At 41.4% G+C, this 23,516-nt stretch overlaps 1 protein-coding gene across 1 annotated transcript; it reads left to right on the top strand.

Moving 5' to 3' along the window:
* Positions 1-13,112: 13,112 nt before the first annotated feature.
* Positions 13,113-16,083, top strand: HSBP1 (heat shock factor binding protein 1). Its single transcript, XM_026042362.1, has 4 exons — positions 13,113-13,196; positions 13,477-13,543; positions 13,736-13,855; positions 14,819-16,083. The coding sequence occupies exons 1-3, from the start codon at positions 13,152-13,154 to the stop codon at positions 13,852-13,854; spliced, it is 231 nt and encodes a 76-aa protein (XP_025898147.1). The 5' UTR covers positions 13,113-13,151; the 3' UTR covers position 13,855; positions 14,819-16,083.
* Positions 16,084-23,516: the final 7,433 nt, after the last annotated feature.

Genomic DNA, 23,516 nt, shown 5'->3' with positions numbered 1-23,516 from the left:
TAAGAACAGACCTGATGCCAATGTAGCCACATCAGAACAGGCCTCTGCTCCCCTTTTCCTTTATAACGAAGCTTGCTGTCATTTTTGTCTCATTTTCTATTAAAAAAAAGTCCTCAAATATATTAATGCCTAATGGCTTGCAGACTTTCTTCTATATAAATTGTTATTTTTTCTTTTTACCAAGCAGCTGTTTTTTCTTCCAAAGACGATTAAAATTTGTTGATTTATGTGAAACTGGATAAGATCTTCAGACATAAATAACACCTGAAAATAACAGGTTTGGTTTCCTCATTTACTCATGAGCTGGAAAACTCTTCATATCACTAGTCTGCTCTATGAGAACATAAAAGGAAATTCAGTTAAAAAATGACTTTCGATGATGAGGATACCTGTAATACGTTCTTTATTGTAAGTGTCAGAGAACACTCCGATTAGAGAGTTCACTAAAAAAACAGAAATGCATTTTTTTTCTGTAACTTCAGAAATGTTTAGTGTAAGATTTCAGCTGGCATGAATTGTTTCTTAGGCTGAATTATCGCTACATGTTTCATAAGGATTAAGTAGTATGTTGTTGTTAGAGTAGTCAGTGATTCAGTATGCCAGAAGACGGAAAGATTAAACAAAAAGTAATCTCTATAAAAGTAGGACAAAATCCTTTGCTTCTTTTTCAGGAAAGAATTTGCAAATTGTAGGTTCTCAAATGCTGGTTTCCACTTGCCATCTTGGTGTGACAAAGGGTCTTTCTCAGCTGCAACATTTGTTTGGCCACATCTCCCAGGGGAACGTGGCTCTCACCAGCTGCGTGTTACGGAATATCCGGAATGAGGAAGCATCAGGCTCATGCTGGTCTGTGTTGTTCAGTCTTTGACACCTCAGCACTAATAGTCATTGAGGTTTTCTATAAATCAGGCAACTTTTGTTGCACTGCGGGCTAGTGTTTGATACTGCTAGAAAAGGCTGAAACATCAACTGCTGCCAAGTGTGAAGAGCTATTCAGCAAACCACTGATGAAAAAAAGAAATGCCATGAATAATGCTTATTTATGTATTTTTAAAAGAAAACTGTTGACATAGCTTCAATATTTATTTCAAAATTGCMTGCACAGTATAAAGATTCTCCTCACTGGCTCATGTGCTTTACGATCCATCCTCTATGAGAACAATCAGACCAGGAAGACACACTGTGTTCTACTAAAAACCCCTTCTACGAAGGATATTGTGACTTGCACGTAACTGCGAGTGCTGCCAACCTTTACTTCCTTTCAGAGGAGAGTAACAGTTGGAGCTTTGCATGCAAAATTTGAAATCAAATTGCTCCAAGGTATAAGCAGTGCCTCTTTATTCTTCTTTTTCTTTTTTTTCATAACAGTCAGTAAATCCAATCCGAATTAGATGTATGTTCACATCTTAGGTTTTGACGTTCTGTCCCTAAATGCAGGAACAATATATCTACCATAAGTAAACACTTAGTAAAAGAATGAATATTGCATTATAATGCAGACAGAGACACTGATGGAATAGTTCACACACAGCTCTTGATTAGGCAGCAGGAACATATTCTTCAGGAGAACAAGGCAACAGATAAAGGTACATTTGGTGCAGTAGTGAAATAAGGTTGATTTTTAATATAAGAAGGATGATTAATCAAGAGTCATTACCTAATATAATTCTTTATCAGCTTTCCCTTTTATATTTTACATGTAATGCTACATGAAAGTGTCACAAGTAAACGTAGTATTGCCTTCTCATCACATGCTCTATCAGAAATATCTGTGGCAACCAGGAGTGCTAAAAAGATAACAGAGAATGACAGACAAATTCTTTGTAATACAGCATTCTTTGTAATACAGCAAACAGAGAGGAACGGATCCTCCACCTCCTCGGTGGTTGAGATTTTCACAGACAGTTTAGGTTCTGGACACTATGAAGATATTATAGGAAGTACTTGAGAGAYCCCCAATAACCATCACGTTGAGCTTAGCATGTCCAGATCTCTCCAAGTGCTTCGGAGAGCAATTAATATCACTAGAGCAAATGCCATCTATTTAATATATCTCTTGTATACATAAATATTATTTTTTGTTAAATTTCTTGTCCCTATGTTATCTTGCAGTGCACAAAGCCTCCCATCGAAGTGCAGGAGGCCTGCCRGGAGTGGCAGGAACACAAATTGTTTGCAGTTCCTGGGAGGATTTCTTCCAGAGCAGAGCTTCAAAACCTTTGCACTTTATAGCTGAGTGATCTCTTACTTTCCTCCAGGCTCCCTCTGCAGTCATGCTCTGCTGAGAGGYGCAATTAAACAGATGCAGCTGCTAAAATTAGTTACCTCAACAGTGATGCATCACTTTGTGCCTTTCCTTAGGATCAAAGGCAYTCGGCGTGAGGCACTTGCCAGCTGGAAAGGTCATCTAGGAAGCTCCTGCTCATCCGCTCGCGGTCAAATATTGCCTTGGGCTTGGTYAGGACCCAGCAGTTGGTAGTGGGCACAATTTGTCTCCAAGGAAGGTGGCGACATGGATGCAGTGATCTGCTAATTAATTGTCACTTCTAGGATTGTGGCCTTAGATTTGCACAGCACTCCCTTCACTTGGACTCTGCAGGCAAATGTTACGGATAAGCTTTGGCTTCCTGGTTTTATTCATTGAAATATTGGTCCGTCTCGCAGCTGTGTGGAATGGAAAGCACCTCACGGAGTCTCGGTTTTMTGAGGTCTGGACATACAATAAAAATCATCATATAAACAAGAAACAGGGTTAATCAGCAATAAACTCAGGATACTACAGGCTAAGGGCAAGCACGGAAAGTTTATAATCAGAATATATATCAGATTATATATTCACTCACGAACTTGCTCTATCTAACCCTTTAAAATTAGAATAAGGACTCCTCAATAACAGAGGTTCAGAACTCAGAGTAAAAACTTAGTTAGCAATTACCATATTTAACAGTGTTACAATATTTAGCATCTGCTGCAAGTCTTTCACTGCTAGTTATCAGCTCCTCTACAACTCCCAGATGACTTTCTTAGAGCAGGACAGACAAGGACAAACATCCCACATGGGATGATGTGGCTCATGCTGGCAGCTAGATCTAGCAAATGTTTCTCGAGTGGCATTTTTGGTGGACTTTGCTGCAATGACACTTGCCAGCGTCATTTGCATCCCGAAAAAGGCAAAGGGACACGTGCATCTGAGGCAAGGTGCTGGGCAGGTCAGCTCAAACACGTAGTAAGGAAAAGCATAGCAGATTGTTACTGTTTAYAGACATCCTTTTCAGAGGATTACTAGCTCCTGCAGCCTGAATATACATATATATATATATGTAGATATATATATTTCCTTCTTTCTTTCCTTCCTTCAATCACTTCTGTAACAGACCCAGAATCCAATGGTGGAAGATCTGTTCAGAATTTTTCATGCCTCATTCCCATCTCTGTGGATGTTCTAATTTCCAGGGTGTTCTGGCCACTATGCACCTATGTATATTTGATGGGGAGGCCTTCCACTTACAAGATACCTCAGAAATCTTTGTTGAGATTCCCAAGGACGTATCCCTAAAATACTATCTCTGGTGACTTGTGGGAGACCTTCAGAAAGCAAGGAAATACCATATCCTCAGCAGATCTAAAGCACCAGAACAGAAACAATCTCTAAYAGCTTCAGATTTGACTAATAGTTTCTGAAATGAAACTGTATGAAACTATCTCTTTGTGCAATTTACTTCTAAGGGACAAGAAATATGGCACCATGGTGTCCTCTTCTTTGAACTGGCTACATAATGAGCTCCAAGCATCTATCTGAAATCAAYAGAAAAGTGATGCCACAGACCTCAGCGGCTGACCTCACTCTGCAATTCAGGGGTGGTTATGTGCATGTTCAGTTATTTAAATTCTTATTGAATAATCATTTTGGCTGAGCTAAGCAGTTTGCTCTCTGCTCCTGACACCCATCACACCGTATTTTATTATTCTGGGCACACCACTTAAATAAAGAAGCTGCAAAATCAATGTATGAAATGATCTCCGAAGTTCTGCTCAGATCAAGATCTGAAATTATGCTGACAATTCTCGAAGTTTTCCTGAGATAACTGAAAATTAAAGGCATGAAGAATTCGGACATATATGTGGTGTTTACACATGCCACACATGAAAAGTCACTTCCCACATACTGATTTACAGTTACCTGAAGATTCAGGCTTAAAATAGGGATAATTCCAAGTGTGTCTCAAACACCCACCAACTGTTCTTTCTCTACACAGATCAGCTTGTTTCCCCACAGTTTTTGGAGGACAATTTCTTACTCTGACACAGGGCTTATTTGTGCTCCTCTTTCATATCTCTGCACAGTTAAACATCCAAAGTTTTTCTGTTTAYATCCATACTTGGTTGATGTCTTAAAACACACAGGCAGTTACCCTTCAAAAATGCCTAGAAAAGCTTGGAGAAGAGGAAAATTCCATGGGCTTTGCCTCTGCTTTTGTCAGAAGTCCTAATGATTGGGGATTTTGTGTGCAGAGTTGCTAAATGGACGTAATAGGCTCTACTATTGCTTAGTTGTGTATGTGATGTCTTTCCTTGATTTCTAATTTTGAGTACATATTGCAGGCTTTGGTCTTGAATTTGTAGTATAAATCATAATATAGCTGTACCTTGCCAGTGTTTCAGAGCATAAAAAGTACATCAATTTATTATTTCTGACAAGAAGTCTTCAAGAAACAGTGGCCTGAGCTTAACCAGCAAGACAAACAAATTAATTTCTTTTATTTATGCTTTCATTTCAGTGAAAGATAAAATTACTGCTTACTCCTGTCTATTTATAGTTGCTTGACTTTTCTCCTGGATACCATCTTCTCTCTTAATTACAACCAAATGTCACATTCTATTGAGATTAACATGGATAAACTCAGAATTTAAAATGGCCCTACCTCATTCTGCAAGATAAGCAGGCAAGTGCTTAGAGACTCGAGGAACATGCAGTGGGAAAAGCACTTATACACTTGGAAGGCAGCAAACTTCCAGCTATCAGATGCATCAAGCCAAACAGCATGCACTCAAGCATTGTATGTACTGACAGCGGATATAAATTACTTTATTCTACATAATGAACATGCAATTTGTACAACCAGTGTTCAGAACTCAAGACAGTGAATTATGCTGAAGCTCCCCCAGTTTCGGCTGTCAAGCTGCAAACCTGTCTGGAGAGGGTGGGAATCAAAGACCGAGGTTTGTTCAAGTGCTAGGGGAAGACTGTGTGAGAGAAGAGAACTACAGCTACTGATAAGTGATAATTCTGGGGATTGTTAGTTGGGATTCTTGTTTCCTTGTATTGAAGAGAAAGTTAAAGCTCAGAACAATTAAAGCTAGGAGCTGAAACAGCCTGAACAAAAAATAGGTCTGGAAGACATTGAAAAAATTGCAGAGACTGGTCCGCAAAGGGACCAGTCTCCCCAAAGGAGAGAAGATTTGATATTTTCGTAGGATTGCACCACGAAACCAAGGGGCCAAACTCTGCTGTATGACTATTTAGTGGTGCTTTATAGYTTGTTTCACTGATTCAACTGGGGTATTAGCAGTGTAAACTGGAATGGGCATTTGAGTCTGCTCTGAAATAAACTAACTAGAAAGGCCAAATTAGCTGAAAGACTTTTGAGTCACCCAAGCAAAAGCGTGAATATTGCTCCTGAACTGAGTCCCAGATGAGAGGCAGACTTCTGTTCACTTGCCTGTTGCTAGAAAAAAYGGCCTTATGCAACAGCCCTGACAGATCATGATGGAGCTGGTGGAGTTAATGCCAATTCACTCAGCCAGAACAGGACTCTGCTTGGCAGCAATCATGATCCAGGCCCATAACAGCACTTAATGTCACAGTCATCTAAATTTACTGCGATAAATGGAATATTTCAGTGGATTCCTAATGATTTCTATTATTAGAGTATAAAAGGCAGAGACCTGCAAAACCTAAATCACGCATCTTACTGCTCTTTGAATGGTAACAGCTGGGCTGCCTATTCACCTSGCAGGCAGGGTGAGCCTCACAGAGTAGAACAGGGCAAGCTCTGACTCTATTTTTTTTCTCCAACCCATTTTAATCAAGCAACACTTGACCTGGGACSCTTTCGTGCTGTTACATCTAGCACATCCCGAGAAAGCAGGGACTGCAGCTTGAAGCAGCTGAAGTCCATGTTTGCTTTAGTCAGCAAACAGTCTCTCAACACAGACTACCTTCAACCTCTAAGTCTTCCTCTTTTCTTCCTCTTTTGCGAAGTTCTCCTGATTTATCTACCATATCATTTTTTGGAGGAAAGGAAACTCATTTTAGCCACTTTGCCTCCTAATCTCAATGCAATTGCAGCATTCGAGACTGAACAGGTCTCAAATTCATTAAACTAGTGAAGAGACTCYGAGAAACGCTGCTTTTTGAGGATCAAATAGCAAACTGAGCCATATATTCAGAACAACAGAGTGTATCAACTAGGTAAGAAAAAGAAGGTTAATTTCAAATTTCCTGATTTAAAAGGACACTCAGGTATAGTCATTCTATAATCGTCAGACTATTTCTCCAAGGACACAGCTCTGCTAGAACTTGTCRTCTACCTAGTGTGATGCACTTTATTTCTTGCTGATTGCAGAGATGTAGGATTTTTCCAGGAGCTCTGTAAGATTTCTATTAGCTATCACTGATGTTTCAAATGGGAAAAGTACACTAAAAATTAGGGCTGTGGTGCCCATATGCTTCACAAAGAGGAGACTTGCAGAAGCACAGCAGCATGGTAATTCAGGGGGGAAGGCAACCTCTTGTCCCTGCGCTGCAAGGATTCCTCTTCTAGCTGATTTCAGAGCTGACCAGGGGACACCATCCAGCAGAAGCAGGGTCAGGTAGATCTTGTGATCAAGCTTGGGGCTTCCTCTCACACATTTTTTCTTGGTTTGTTGAGAATGCACCGATGCTAATAGCACCACGCCAGTCATTTCTGTTTATTTCAGGTGAGACTTACAACCTCATTCACATAGGCAGCACCCAGCACTGACAGAATGTCTTCCTTTTTAATGCACATGCAAAGACTATTATTCTGCAGCAAGCAGCATGCATTATTCTGCTGTGGTGAATTTCCTCTTCATCCTTCCACTCAAACTCCATGTCACTTGATATCAATCATGGTGGCAACACCCTGATTAACTTTGCCTTTGGCAGATGAGCACTCTGCAAGTTATCTTGGAAGATTGTTGTTCTGCTACCCCAGCACAACTGGGTTCTCCTAAACTATTMAAAAAATCAAATTAACAAGCAAACTATGCTTTTTAAGCACTCTGATTTGGCTTTCTAACAAGCAATTAACTGATGTAGCCAGGCAGTTTGACAAAGCACTAGGAATCTTTGCCAAGTGCAAGACTCTGCTGCAAGTATAAACCAACTTCAGTAGCCACCTGGGCTGCTCCCTGATTCAGTTCCTCTCCTGGCACTTAATAATCAGAGTATTCCTCAGACCCAGGACATGCAGAACCCCAACGCCCACGTTATTAACAGTACATCATCTATCATTCACTGCACTTAGTGAGTCTCTTCTGTTCCTGCCTTTTCTTTATCTGGCCTATGTCATGCTATATGCACAARTTACAAAAGCATTTAAAGCATTTGAGGAAATTAATTAGCGAGCGAGCATTTGCTCCATTTTTGTATCCGGCAGGGTCAATTTAGTAATTTGCAGTAATAATTACAGGTGTTCTGTTTGCGTTCCCTAGACAGTGCTAGCGCAGATCTGAACAGAAATGATAACTAGAACAGTCAGCATGCATTGCTAATTCCACACCAGTTTAATTTCAACATTATTTGATTATTGAAAGTGCAAGAAACTAACCGCTAGCTTTAGAYGGGTACATCAYGCCTGGCTGAGTWAGAAATCATAATCTGCACAAGYAATGTGTTGAGAAGTATTGATTCTTAAGTATTTATCACATTGTTTCCCGGATCATTTTTCAGCTCTGATTTATTTTGAAATGTGATTCATTTTTCCAGTTCCATCCTTCTCTTACTCCAAGCGATACAACAATGTGATACTTACCCTGTTCAAGCTACTGCTCCAACATCTGAAAGTAGGAAAATTAATAGTGCCTAAATACATGCTATTCTRACAGTAGTCCTGTGCACACTTCCAGTCTAATATTGTACAGTCTATAAGTACTTGCTGGTGAACATCAAACAGGAATAAACATTGCATCTAAGAACTGTCTTCAGTAGAAGACCAAAATTAATTATCTACTATCAGTCCTGTCTAGAAACAGGCAGTGCTTTGGGATTAAAGAGCAGCTCTGTTTTCCCATAAGCAGAGAAGTGTAACTCTCATTTAGCAAACGCTCCTAACATCCTTGTATATGTTATGACAACATAAAGAAAGAATTATTTCTCATCAATATTAGCAATATAAGGGGAAAATAGATCAAGGAGTTGTTAAAACTTGTTCTTCATTATATCAGAAAAGGAAACAGCTTTACAGCATATTCATGTGTAGCRGGTATAACAATGGACCGAATAGCAACAAAAACACAGCTTTCTAGAGGGAATGCTTCCTTGAAACAGAAGCAGAGAAGGAATTTGGAGCAGTGGACATTTTGCTTCAGAGCCACATGCTAATTACTGTCCCTCTGATGATTTCTGTGAGTCCTATTTATCCCAGCAGATACATAAGTCTAATGTTAGGAAAGATTTGCTGTTAAATTTGCATCATCTGGCTGTCTTGCATTAGAATGAAAAAGAGCACAATAGCCTTGTCATAATTTAAAGCAAAAATAAAAATTGATGAGGTGTGCTAGCATAATATGCTAGCAGGATCTTTAGATATATGTATGTGTGACAAGTGGGAGTAAGAAAGCTATTTTGTAGCACAGCTAAGGCTGAGACTGGAAGACTGTTCTGGTAGCCACGCTTGAAAAGGACATTCATCCTGAAAGGCTGCGAACGGTCTGGTACCCACAGCTCTGACTCGTGCATGGCAACGAGGGGCGCCTGCTTTCAGTCTGACTGAAAAATAAGTGCTTCCCACACAGAGGCAACGGGCTTGGCTAGGATCCACAGCATAAGGACTCAAAAACTCAAAGTCAGACTCCAAAGCCTGTGAGAGTATTTCCCAGTSAAGGCATAATTTACTGCCAAAAAATGAAAGTTTCTGTTTGCAAATGTGTTATGTCCTTTTGCCCATTGTCTCTTGAAAGGGATCACGGTGAGCCCTGAATCCCACCAGGATTACTCAAGAGATCCCTTTCACTTCCGTGTGAATTCTCATGAGCAAATTGGTTTTTGCTTTTCTGATTCTTTTGCATAGGCAGTGCAAAATTCATCCTCACTCCAAATGGATCTAAACTGCCCTAAGGATAAAGAGTGCAATGCCATTTAATGAGGAGGATCTTGCCCTCACTTTATCAAGGCCTCCCTTTGGAGTGGTAATGATATTCTGAGAGAAGAGGATCACATTAGCAAAAGCTCCATTGCTGGTAGAGTCAATCTTGAGAGTTTGTTTACATCGTAGGTAGTGATTGAATTTCATTTGACATGTCACAAGCATCCACTCTCTTGGCCACAGAAGAAAGTGAATAATTTAGCAGGGAAATGCTGTATGCCAAGCAAACAGGTTGTAAAACAGTTCTGTACAAAATCTGGAGAACCAGCTGCCCAGATTTGAGGCATAGAATAGTATTTGTTACTTATGCATCATGATGAATTGCTAATAGCATGGTCCCAAATTAAGAGAACGATGGTAAAAATGGAGGAATTCTTTTTTATTGCTTATCCTTAAAACCTCTTCTTCTGCAACATGGACAATTATGTGGAGAACTAGGAGCCTGCAAACACTATTTCCAAGGTTGAGAACTTTTAAGGAATGGTGTATACTGAAGCAGATATATCCACATTGCATTGAGAAGAATATATATTCACGTTGCAGTCTGGAGAAGAAACTGAGTTTCCGCTAAGAACTCTCTTCTTTCTGCCCGGCAACACTCCCTTTGTAATAGGAACTTTCAGCCAACATTCCTACTAATTATGTGATTGAAAAATCTGATCACATTTAATTAGCACTATAAAATTATTCCTCATGTCTGTGACAAGCTTACTCCTTTCTGGAGCCTTAATGAGATGTCCTCTGGAGTGCTTATAATTAAAAGAGAAAATGGACTTCAAGTTTCCAAAAACAAAGCTTTTTAAGCACTTGTAGGTCATAAAACGTCAATGTATGTAAGAAGAAAATACATCGTTTTGGTGCATCGTCCACACTGCAAACGCATTAATCTTTAACTGTAGAGTCGTGGGCATCCACAAAGGTGACTCCCTTCCTCTGAGGTCAAACCCTGTGATCCTTCCCAGAGAAATCAGTATCTGTTATTGTGGGTGTCTTGTGCAAGAGGAAAGTGAAGGGAGGGGAGGTATGAGCCACAGCAAGGGCAAACTGTGAAATATGACAATATGTCTCATCTCTCCACATGTTACCTCGCTCACCCTCTCCTGGTCCTACCTCCTGGAATGAAATCTGCTTGCTCTTAAGCATTCTTTCTTATCTTTTTCTCTCCTTCTTTTTCTGGCCCATAAGATTTGGGGTGCCCAGGGCAGGTCTCCTCCATCAGTTCTGACACCAGATGACTGAAAGACTGAAAAAAGCAAAACACAGGAGAAATTACCAGAAGGGAAAAACTACAATAAAGATCATTTTGTTATGTAACAGGAAGCTTAATGTAAGACAGGGATTCACGCAAAAGCCATTTGTTTTAGTTTCTGAAAGATAATCTTGAAAAAAACACACTGAATTATCCCTGTTTTGCTGCAAATCACCTTCCTATTTATTCTAGTACTGACTTTGCTGTTCCCATAATTTTTTATATATCCAGTTAAGTATTATTCACATGATTCATAATATTCATCATTTACTTTTCCTTTGGTAGCYGTTTTCTAAGCACAGTTCTTTGTTTAATAAGTCCTAACCCCATATATATTTGACAGTCTCTGAGGAGTGTTCTTCCTCTGCAAGTAATAAATGTGCTCCGTTTTCTACATTTTTATATTTTCTCTAGAATTTCTGCCGTGAGCCACTCAGGCTGTGATTGAGATATTAAAATTTAATTCTCAAGTTTTTATTGTAGTTCTTTGGATTGTGTACAAAAAAAAATGTATTTATGTTTTTCAGTACTGAGACGGTACCTCGAGCTCCACACACTGGGCACACTCCGTCTGGGTGGACCATCATTGCATAAATAACATTCAGAGCCCCTGCTAGTCACTGGGGAACCAAAAGAAGATCTGATAGTCAAAGCAATTAAAGGATAGTTGCTACTCATTGCTTTTTAGGACACACAAACATAGTAATATAATCGTTTSTGAATTATTAGCACCAAGCTAACAGAGGAGGGTTCTATCGGAACATCATCCTCTGGAAGAGGTGCATTTTAAACAGATGCAAATGTAAGATCACAACTGTTTGAGGAATTACATTTCCCTGCATTTTCAATGAATTCATTAAAAGTTTTTAAATCGATCTTCGTAAATTCCCTTGATTTTAAGAAATGTAATAGCCTCTTTGTAAATTCGAAAAGTCCTTCACTGTGCACTTCAAATTAAAACTTTGTCATTACGAGGCTAGCAAGAGAATTCAGCCTCCTAAAGCTCCATTCATTTCAGTAAACTCTGACAGCTACTGTGAAGAATCATTAATCCTAGCACAGAATATACTCAGTCTGGTCTTAAAAAAAAAAAAAAAATAAAAAGGAACCCCCTCCCACCGCCCCCCCCCACACACATATACCCCCTAAATTTTAAGTTTAACTACACCAGGAAGCAAATGAATACTGAAAAAGTTTTATCCTTAAAGAATAAAGCTMATTTTCAGAGAGTTGCCCTCCTTTTCCAGACTACCTAAGGAGCTGCAAGGTAACTAGATCCCTGGAGGTGTGCTTGGAGACCAGATGTAAGGACCTTTTTGAAGTGATGGTTTATGTGCTTCAAGTTAAAAATAAATAAATAAATAAAGCAGCCACTATTTGTAAACACATCAAACAAAGAAACGGCAGTTAATTTCTCGGCTTTTCGCAAAACTCGAAGCTGTATTTACTTTTCAATAGGCAAAATATTTCCCCAAAGCGCCACTAGATAGCTCTCGTATTATCACTGCAGTGCTCCAAGAGGCAGCGCTTCTCAGCGCTAGGAACTCTGTTTGCTTTCCCGCAGATAACCGCGTTTCCCCAGAAGGGCACTGAACAGTTCTCCTCCCCATGGCTCTAAGTTGTTCTCTGCTAGCGGGAGACCCGTTACTGCGGGCGGAACCGCAGAGCCCATCAGCAGCGGGGCAGCAAGGGCCGCCTGGACCCCAACCCTGCGCACAGGGACACTCTCCTACGCCGTGTGTCAATGACTTGGCCTTAGAGCTTCCCTCGGGGTAACCAGACCTTTCCCTTCTCTATGGAAAGCTGCACACGTGCAAGGCTAGGCAAAAATATATATATTTATATACACGTCCCTTTTGGATTCTAACCTGCAGCCACCTCTGCGATGCTCTGCGCTGTTTCATTAACCTGGGGCAGAGGGGAATTGAGCTGCCGCCTGCAGCTTCGCTCTTTCTCTCACGGAGATATTGGCACAATATTTATTTTCACCATTARCTAATATGGGTAACGCCCGAGGCTTTGGCTGCTAATCCACAAAACTCTCACTCCTGCCGTAAGGAGACCACCCGTAAGGGCTCACAAGGCAGCCCGAACCGCTCCTTTATGTTCGTCTTTTAAATTAAACGATAAAGAGGGCAAAGGTGCCACCTGACACCCCATTTTTGAGGCAAAAATCTCCTACAAGAGATTCCACATCCCACATTTTTCAAATGGCAGCACGCAGAATATTTCGCCCGGGGCACAGACCCCCGCCAGGCACCGCGTGTCGCTGTAACATCTGGCACCTAACGACCGTTAACGCCCCCGATGCCCGGGAGCCAACGGTCGTTAACGGCCGTTAACGCTCCCGCTGCGCAGCGCGCGCTTCCGGGCGGCCGGGACTACATCTCCCAGAATGCCGCGGGGAGGCGTCGYCTCGCGAGAGCTCGCGGCGGAAGCGGCCTGCTGTGGAGACGGGAGCGGGGCCCGGGAGCGCCCCAGGAGCCGCAGCCGTTGCCGCCGCCCCGGACGCCATGGCCGAGACCGACCCCAAGACGGTGCAGGATCTCACCGCCGTGGTGAGCGCGGGCCGGCGGGGCGGGACCCGCCCTGCGCCCCCCGGCGGCCTCGGCTTCCCTCTGCCCGGGGCGCGCGGGCGTTTCCTGGAGCCTCCATCTGTTTACCGGGAAACTCCCTTCCCCCCCTGCCTTTTAACAGCTGATTTGGGGAAAATACTGCGGGGTTTTCGCAGAGAAACAGAACTTTATGCTGACTTTGTTACCCTGCTCAAATATGCATTAGTAGCGTAATAACTTACCTAGTGTAAGCAAAGCAAACTATTTTCTTTCTTTCTACCAGGTGCAGACACTGCTTCAACAAATGCAGGACAAATTTCAGACCATGTCTGACCAAATCATTGGAAGAAATATCCTTTTATTACTTTATACGTCAGATATCTGCAATATGGCTGCACAGATATTTGTAGGTAACTTGTTTATTTGATGTGTGGGGGGGGGTTATAAGGCAAATTGAAAATAATCATGAGAGCTTGAGCAAAAGCCATAACCAAAAAGCAAAATTCACTCGCTTGCAGTTTTATTCCTTAATTTCAGCTAACTTGACGACATGAGCTGTCGCATAGATGACCTGGAGAAAAACATCGCGGACCTCATGACCCAGGCAGGAGTGGAAGAACTCGAAGGCGAGAACAAGACCCCTGCTTCTAACAAGAGCTAAAGTGAGGCAGTCGCGGGCTGGCCCCGAAACAATTCCTCYCTTGGTGTGAAATTATTGGCTTTGAAGCAGACGGTATTTTTTCCTTTGATTTGTGAGGCTGAAGTTCATGCAGAGTAGCTCTGTACGTTATAATACGAGAAACAGGACTGTGATTTGCTCTTCTCAACAAGCACCTGCTTCAACAGGGTGTTTTCTTCACCAGTAATGGATGAAAGTTGTGTTTTCTCCATTGTTAGTTAGCTAATGAGGAGTAGCTCTCTCCATTCCCACTTACTCACTTGTTYGGACTCTCTTCATAATATTTGAAATTATGACTGTTGTGCAGCACAGGAAGGGGAAGAGATGTGAAAAGTCTAGAGCATCAGGAACAAAGTGAACTGATCTTTTCCCTTCTCTTTGGAAAGCAGCAGTATATTTCCAGTACAGCAACATGTGTATGTGTTAATTGGTCACCTGAATTTATTTACAACAGTTACAGGACTATCAGACCATAAACAAGCTGTGCTGGAAAGTTCAATTGTCATATACGAGCAGTGATATTTCACTTCAGTGAAATACATAAAGATTTGTGTAATCCTTAGAAAACAAGTGTTAAATAAAGTACCAGCTGTACCATGTTAGTGTAACATAGTTTTTGTTTGTTTGTTTTTAAAAAGTGGTTAGTGAGACTTGTCTCAAATAACCTTCGTTGCGCCTGAAATTCTAGTTAGTCTAGAATTCTGTGCAGTCTATAATTGGCATGAAATGTTCTTTGTCTGATGCTCTGACAGAAATACAGGTTAGTATGGGCTTTATTGTATCAGAAGCCAACTATTTTTTTCCTCTAACCTACAAATATTTTTAAAAATCCTTTTTATATCCTCTCTCCTCATCCCCAGGATTGTGAAAATTTCAATGATGTCTTTACTTCTCTAATTCTTCTCAGTAACTTTTTTTTTTTTTTTTTTTTGTCTTTCCCCAACAGGTTCCTGGTAATTTAAGATGAAAGCTGGAAGCCTTTTTGTTTCCTTTTGTTTGTTGAAACAAGCCCTTGGAATTGCAGAACCGCTTTTGCAGCTACGTTGTGTACAAGCATTTTTATATTGCTATAGAGCTTGCATTCCTGCTGTATAGTTAGGGATAGGTTAGTTCATATTTTGATTCATGTACTGTAATTTCACTTTTTGAATTCTTGTTATGAGGATCAAGTTGTGTTATTAAAACACAGATCTTACAGATCTCAACTACTGAGTGATTTTTTTGTGAAGTCACTTTGCTGTTTCTTATACTTTTTCTAGACGTTTCATTTTTGATAGCTCAAAATCTAGTGACTTCATGAAATGGAAATCTTAACTTGTCCTAAGTAACTTTGTGGAGCAAAGCACAAAACTGACACTTAGCATTACTCTTAGTTCTAAGCCTCCATCACTGGACTAGTACAGGATAATATGTTGTTTTGTAGTAACTGTAATAAAATAATTTTTGGAGAAGTGAGGTGCTGACCATCTAAATCTTATCTCATACATCTAGTCTTACACTACCTGTGTGTTTCTGTAACAGAACAGAAATACTTATTTAAYGTTAGAGACATCTCCACACAGTAGGGCAAACACTGCCATTCAAATTATTATAGSTAGAAAGAAAAGGAACTACTAATTATGACACATCTCATTATGAGAGGTAGTTTTTAATACTGTACAGCATTTTTGAAATTGATAAGTGTTAGTGCTTCTAGTAGCAGCCTGTTTGAATAATAACTGCTGTAAAACCAGTGATATTTGACAGAATGGGATTGTGGAAGTGGCTGCACTAGCTCTTTCAGTAGAAGCCACCAGCTCTTTGTTTATAGCAACAATTTTGCTCCCTAAGCAATGGGATATTGAGTAACCAAAATAGAAAGAATGCGGGTAGGAGAATTGCAGAGCCTTGCTGGTCAGTGGCTAATACATAGCTGGGATTTTGGAGAATAGCTGGTTTGGAAAGGTGGTAGCTTCTATAATCATACCCMCATGTATAGGCTTGAAGTTTAATGGAATGCATTAAAGTATTTTGGAAATGAGAAGTGTTTTAAAAGAGTGTTTASTATGTCACTGTGGTGAAGAAAAATGACCCATGTCTGAAGAATGCTGACAATCATTGCAGTGTTAGAGGGTGCTAGCAGCAGCTRACAGTTATCCATGGATCACACTTAAGACCACTCTCTGAATGCCACTGCATTAGCAGTAGCGTGTTACAAAGGCAATAGATGGGTCATTTTTCAAGATGGTGAGGAAATTGTAATAAAAGCTCATAGTAGTGCAATTTTGTGAATAGAAAATGTATCAATATACCTTGTAAAACCGGCCTTGGGCCCCTTGTAATGTCAGTAACAAACTAATAAACTATCCTGTGGTGACATAAACAGGTTTTAAAGCAAAATCTAGCATCTGTCTTGTCACTATACATGAGAATTGTAGCTTAGCTACAAGTTAGAGAAAGTCTTTAACATGTCTAAAATATGGGTATATTATGTATAATAAAAGGGTAAACACTTCATGCTCTGTCAAATCTGTATTTTACCAAATAATCACACTATGGAGCAAATCCAAGTATATTAAAATAGAGGGTCACTTAGTTTTTCTTTGGTAGGTTTATATAACTATAAATTTTTATCTGGCTTTCTACTCAATCTTGACTTTTCTAGCTCTTTCCTAAATGCAGCATAATAAGCTTGCTTTCTTGAAGCTCATTCTGTCAGAATAATTATTGAAAATAATGTCAGCTTTAAGGAAAGGCCAGGCCCCCTGAGTCACAGGAAAGCTTCTATACATTTTTTTTTTTTTTTTGGTAGCAATAGCTTACTCCCATAATTGTGACATTAACTGATTTTGAAAAGTGGCAATTTAATTCAAAACACCTTTCAGAGAGGAAAATACTGGTTGTAGCTCTTAAAATGATGCACATTATGAGAAACACATTTTGTTCTTCCTCAGCACCAATGACAGAACTTACATATACTTACATAATAGCACAACTAGGCAAAGCAGAATCACTTTTGTACACGAGTTGCTGGCACGTGGTGAGTTTTATACACAAAGCAAAGTAGGAGAACTGAGGTGTTACTTTATGTGGCTTTGACTTTACAAAACAGTATCTTTTTTTTTTTTTCTCCTGAGTATACTGGTTCATTTCTTAACCTGGCAGAAGTGTGAGGCTTTTTCACTCATTGGGGTTTTTGCTTCTTTTCCCCATGGGGCCTCCTCATTTTTGCAAGGCTGTTTCTGCATTAGGAAAAGACTGAAGAGAAAAAAAAAAGGAAGTGTGAGGATGAAACTCCTGAGAACTGGGACTCGGTCATGTTAGAACATGGGTAAAGCTGTTGCATATATTCATTTAAATCAAGGTCTGTGGTGCTGTATTCCATCTCAGGCTGCCCCCTGAGACTGCAGCTTGAATTTTCTTGGTTTCTGAATTCTGTARAAGCACTTTCCAATTTCAGAGACATCCTTTGCTGTCACTATAGTAACTAACAGTGATTTTCTCAGTGACATATATCCTAAACTTTATTTTCATTCATAAACACTTACAAATTAAATACACCCTACTCTGATTTCCTTGTACCAGCAGACATGGTGGGATGGAGAAGATAAAGATCTTCCCTGTTCCTGCTTAAGCTCTCTGCTCTCACCTCCCACCCCTTCTACCCCAAATTTTCATTAACAACCCCTGCTTCAGCCCCTGTTTCTCCTGACTCTGACTCTTCAGAGCTCAGGCCAACTGCTAACCAGGAAAGAGCTTTTGTTTCCAAGCTGTCTCCAGGTAACTATTCAGCACAGAAGCTCTTACACAAGGAGYCTCCATTAGGAACACGTCACATCGGCCTCTTGGCAAGGATCAACCTGCTCCGGATGCCAAAGCAGAGAGGTGACTTGTCCGGGGTGATCGGCTCCATTTGCTGCAGGAGCTGGAGGCTGCACAGTGGGTGACACGAAGGGCAGGGGTGCATCTCATGTACCAAACGTGTCCTCAAGAAACAGAATCACTCTCTTTCCAYGAGCAGTCAGGGGTGACTCCGTGCAAGCTTTCCAGCAAACCTTCCTTGGCCATCCTTAGTAGCAGTATCTCTCTGGATGCCAGAAACAAGCTGGAGGTCACAGAAGTTGTGTTTGAATTGCACAAAGTTGTACACAGTGCTAAACTGAAAAGCTCTCTGCACTAAATCATTTCAAGCTGGGCATGAAAAATAAACATGAAACTTCTGGCTGGCTGCTCTTGGTGTCTCAATTCCTCTCGTTACAGTAAAAACGCTGCTTTCACTTCAGACTGATAGTGTTACAACAAATCCATCTTTTGAAATGCTAAGACCCACTGATAGTGATACAGAATTATGGAATCCTTAAGAGGATTTTTCATTTAATCTCTACCCTAAAGACAACATACAGTAAATAAGACCGCACATCCACAGCTAGCTCTTTAACTGATACCATCTGGTCCCTGCTCGAAGTGAAGCTGGTTTAGGCCAGAGACACCCACACCACAGCACCTCACTTCACACGCACAGGAGCCACCACCAAATCCTTCCTTTCCCTGAGCCAAAGCCAAGTCTCCCAGATCCCTGGGAAGCACCAGGGCCTGCACCTTCCCCTGCCCTGGGATGGACTTCAGGAGAAGTAATTAATGCTTTGCCTTGTACTTCTCACAGGGGAGACGGGGAGCATTTCTGCAAGTTCTGTCCTCTAGGCTCATTGCCTCCATGCTCCCACTAAGGAATGTGCCCAAATTTACTGTGGAAGGATGTGGAGACCTCCCTGCCCTCAAAATTCACGGCTTCTTCCTCCAAACTTAAATGCATTCTTTCATATGGTTCCTATATTTGACACTGTCATCAAAAATAAAATACATTTTTTAATATAAAACATCTGTAAGCACAGCTGGGYTCACTGCCCTCTTCCTACAGCTACATCCATCCTCAGTTCTGGGCATATTATTCATATGAAACGCTTCCTTTGCTCTCCTGTAAGTATTAATTTATAATTCCCTAGCAGACAGTGCCTTCTAGTGGCCACACCATCACGAGACCCACTCCTCAGGCTCGCCACTTAATACAAGCTCCAATGTTAGGGCTTTAATGCTGCTCCGCAATGTGGGTATTGCACAAGGCGCTGCGGCTTTGCTTGCAGGTAGGAAAATCATCAGGAGACAAATCCCTTCCCGAGCTCCCAGCCTTGCCTTGTTGCGAGAGCACTTGCTGCTTGCTAAGGCTTTTTTTTCTGTCTCTGACAGGCTTAATAAAATTAGACCATTAGGAAAACAAAGTATGGAAATAAGAATTTGATGTCACATAGTCATAGGCTGCTGAGAATGGGTAAAACAGGTATGAAAAGAAGTGGCTCTTGCACTGATTTGCTAGAGACTTGCCCCATTTCTGTGGCATTATTTATAAAGCTCATGTACTTGGATGCAGATGTAACAGTTTCTCAGGTTAACAAACCTTGAAGCTGGATACGCAGGTACAAATACAGAGTCACAAATACACAGTCCTGGCTGGCGAGGTTAAATTAGGTTAAACAGAGCAAGCAGGTAAAGGGAAGGGACCCATTAAGGGTTTCTCAAGGGTTAGGTGTTCCTATGATTATCCTGGCTGGAATTTTGTATAGAGAAAGAGGCTCTGAAGCAATAGAGCAGGGGGTTAAATGCTCTCATGGGCTGAATGGAGGAAACGGGCAAASAGCTGCCTAGAAACTGGAAGCAAAGGGAATGAGCTACTCCAGGCTTCACAGCAAAACCGTGGCTGAGCCAGAGCTTAGATTCCAACCTCCCATCAGTGACCTGTAAAACCACCCATATCTGTTGCAGAATTATGTTTTCTTTTGTTAAAGACCCACCCCAGAGGCTTTAACTCATATTGGGGAAACTTTTCGCATTTTAACCTGCCCTGCAAGACAGCAGAGCAATCTGTTGCTCTCAATCCTCCAGCGCAGAAACAGCACATTCCTTAGGAGCAGCACAAGATACTTCCCAGGAAGTTCTGAAAAACAAAATGCACGCAGAGAAGCCAGAAAGCCAATGTTTATAACAGGCAAATCATGCATAAATTGTAAAGAGCAAAGCAATCAATAGGATAAAAAAAGATATGAACTCCACGACTTGGGGCTACCWGCCCATGCCTAAGCAGGGGGGACATCGCTGAGCAGGCAGTTTGTGTTGAGGCTGGTGCYCACCCATGGTGTGAACCCGATGCAGGTGCCACATCCCAACAACAATGCCAAGGGGATGGTTGGCACCTTCCCAAAGGGCTGCTCAGCAGCAGGACCTCAATTCACAAAGAGGGGGAGCCGAGCACCAAAGAACAGGAGCTCAGTGCAATGCAAGAGCCTGAATTTCAGCCAAATCCCCTCTTCAAAACCCCKTCACTCTAAGAAGTATTCTTTCAAGCTAGGAAGCAACTAAAAAAATAAAATCAAAGAACACTACAATAGTTATGTATGCAAGGCCCCAAAGTGCAAAGCTTTGCAAATAGATTGATTTTTGCAAGAATTACATTCCCTTATGAAATACCAGCAAGACGAACTTCAAGGTTTATCATCAGCATCTCTCAGAAGGAGAGAGCATATGGATTTCTTTCTTGCTCCACAAAGCAGTGAGGAGTTTGTTTGTTTGCTTGCTTTAAATGGAAATGACTGGTGGCCAAAGATAAAACAACTGCAACACTTGCCTGCCCTAATTCATGCACAGACRCACAAGGTCAGGCCTCAGGCATGTTATCTTTTTAAAACATACCTACTTCTACTAAGAACCCTGATTTTTAATGATTTTTAATATGAGATTGGAAGAAAAATAAACCCAAACAAGAAACCTACCACTTGTTTCAGCCCAGCCAGTYCTCCTGTTGCTAACACAGAATGCATTACAATCTGGTCAAATGTGTTTAAAAAAATTAATAGGACTGCAAATATTAAAATTAATGGCAAATGCAGCAGACACTTATTAGAAGGGACAACACTGGGATCTCCAGCAAGTCAGGCAAAAAATTTAATCAGGTTCTTATCAGAGGGTTACAAATAGATGTGTCGTTTTAATAAATGTGACAAGTGTGTTACGCGATTGAGCACCCGGTGTGTCGTCAAGGGCCATTAACCAGAGGCCTTGGACCAGGATTCACTGCCCTGCAAACCTCCTTCTCCCAAATTATCCCTATTAGTTCATTGTGTGCAAGGGCACAGAATGGGGCTCCCCATAAGCAGCCTCGATCCTTACCCCTGAGCATTTTATTATAGAGTATACTGAGAGGTTGAACACTGGACCAGGAGCAGCATTTCTGCTCCTTCTGCCCAGCAAAAAAGCCTGAACAGAGCAGCTGTACAACTGAATGTCACCATGACATCTTAGTGGTTGGGTTTTTTTTTTTTTTATATATATTGTTAACAAGGATCCAGTTATAAATAAGCACCCTAAATTAAGATTTTCTGCTCTCTGAAGAGCCCAGCACAATAGCAAATTTAAAGCCCAATTTCAGCACATTACTGAGCGTCCAAAGCAACTTGCTGTCACCTCCYTGGGTTCACAGGGAGGAACCTGGGTGCTGCTGAAGCAAATTCTCTGCAAAATAAACTCACACCTCTCCTTGCATCTTTATTTTGGGTCCCTTTGCGTCCTATTAGGCCACAGTACTGCTCCTTCAAAGGCTCAGAGCCACCAAAATGTTCCATTCTCACAAATACCATGAGATTTACACGTGCTCCGTGCCCCTTTAGTGCTATATAGGGCCAAACAAAGGGAAATTCATGACTTTGTACAGTTGCCTTCTCCCYTGTTCCAGGATGTTTCAGAAAATCCCGCTCCTCCCTCCCAAAGCCCTCCACAGAGTTGCTGCTTCACACATCACACAAAACTAAACACAAATTTATAGAACTTGAGGCGTATTTAAAAAGCAGGAGGCTTTTCGTGCCGTAAGATACTTGAAAATGCCTTTGAAACTGCTCCGTGGTCTGCAGTGAAACAATTAAAGTGTGTAACCACATTTAGAGAGCAGCATCAAAGATGTAAGTCAGTTTGTCACAGAGGCCGCTCCAGCGTGGTTTGATTATTCAACGTTATGCTGCAAAACCAATTTACACCCTCTGCCCTTGATCTCTATTTCAATTTCAGGATGTTAATGCATGCACCGTATGCATTAGCTGATAGGGTAGAACAAATACTGCAGGAAAAGCCATGATTTGGATTTGAAGTCTCTCCATGCTCTGTTTGATGGCCAAACCCACCCCTCGCTGGCCCTTGCCACTTCTTTGCCCCTGCAAGAGGTGTTATTTTGTCTGAGCAAGGGCAAAGAAAGGAGTGAAATCGGACTGCAAACCTACTGCTGTGAGCTTGGCTGTGGTTAATGGTTGCTTAATTGCATGTGTACAGCTGGTAAAATAATTGATGGGCTCGTGTTGTTGTGGACATCACGTGTGAYGCACCCCAAGAACCCCCATACATAACATGCATTGCCAAGGAGCCCAAACTAGGTGCTTACCAAGCAGAAGGAAACAACACCCACAGGCACACGGGTTCTCGTGCCTTTCCCTTCCTCCTAGATCTCTGTGGAAGGAAGAATTAGTGCAGATGACAGCTTGAAAGGGAGATAGAGGCAKCACTTCAAGAACAACATACTCCACATTCACTTCTAAGGATTTGCCTCTTTGTGAATAAGTTGTTAACCCATGGACAAACAACTTAATTCTGGTATCTCTCTAGTCTTTTTGATTGCCCTTTTACAGGTTACCTTGGAGGAGGAAAGGAGCTTCTGTATACAACATCCTTGCAGAAAGCATAGAAGCAGCTTTCTCGTTTTCATAGCAAGGCCCTTACATTTTCAGAGGCAGTTTAACTAAGCAAAGGGCTGACAACACTCACTCTGTGAAAGCTCTGCACTTTTCCCTGTACGAGATGGGATACGGAAGTAGAGAGTCCTTCAAACACCCTTGCCTAAATAAAATGAATAGCTTGAGTGCCTGTCRTTAGCAGGCAAAACACCTCTGCAGGAGGCACAGGGCTGGAAGTTTGGAGAGGTCTGTGTGATTACAGCTAAGCAACTCCACAAAAATCAAGCAGAAAGTTTTCCTGAGGGAATTTATCTATGAAAAACTGTTTGTACTGAGGTTAGTATATATTAACTGGGTGGCTGAGTAGAAAAACTGTTATTTGGAGATAAACAGGGAGTTTCAGGGCTCAGAGGGAAAACGGGCTGAGGAGCATGCCCCCCCAGAGCGAGGACACTGACGATGAGCACTGCACCTCAGGGTTCCACTAAGACCATCTCTGGCTCCAGCGTGACAGTTGAACACTCATAGCATAAATATACAGTTACTGGAAGGAAAATGTGGGTTTTTTTTTTTTTTTTTTTTTTTTGAAGATGGGGAAGGTTTTATGCCACACCCTTCAAGTCTGCTTAAATGGGAAGCCAGGCTGGGTCCCTGATGAGATCATCAGGGAGCAGATAGGCCGGACCCAATCTGACCTCTAAATTTTGTCAAGATTCACATCCAAACCTCATTGCCTCCTTCCTCATCAAGRCCAATAACTGAGTGACAACCCTTGGCTGAACCCTTGATCTGACCAGAGTCAGATCATCAGGATGACACCAACCCTTTTACCYCATTTTCAAAGAGCAGAAGCAGATTTACAGCCTAAAGGGAAAGAATGAAGAAGCTCTGAAGCCATCA

Source organism: Nothoprocta perdicaria, unplaced genomic scaffold, assembly GCF_003342845.1.
Source record: "Nothoprocta perdicaria isolate Ctin4 unplaced genomic scaffold, notPer1 scaffold_30, whole genome shotgun sequence".
In the NCBI taxonomy this organism is placed as follows: Eukaryota; Metazoa; Chordata; class Aves; order Tinamiformes; family Tinamidae; genus Nothoprocta; species Nothoprocta perdicaria.
Note: the sequence above shows the minus strand (reverse complement) of the source record. Positions and strands in the feature narration are given on the sequence as shown.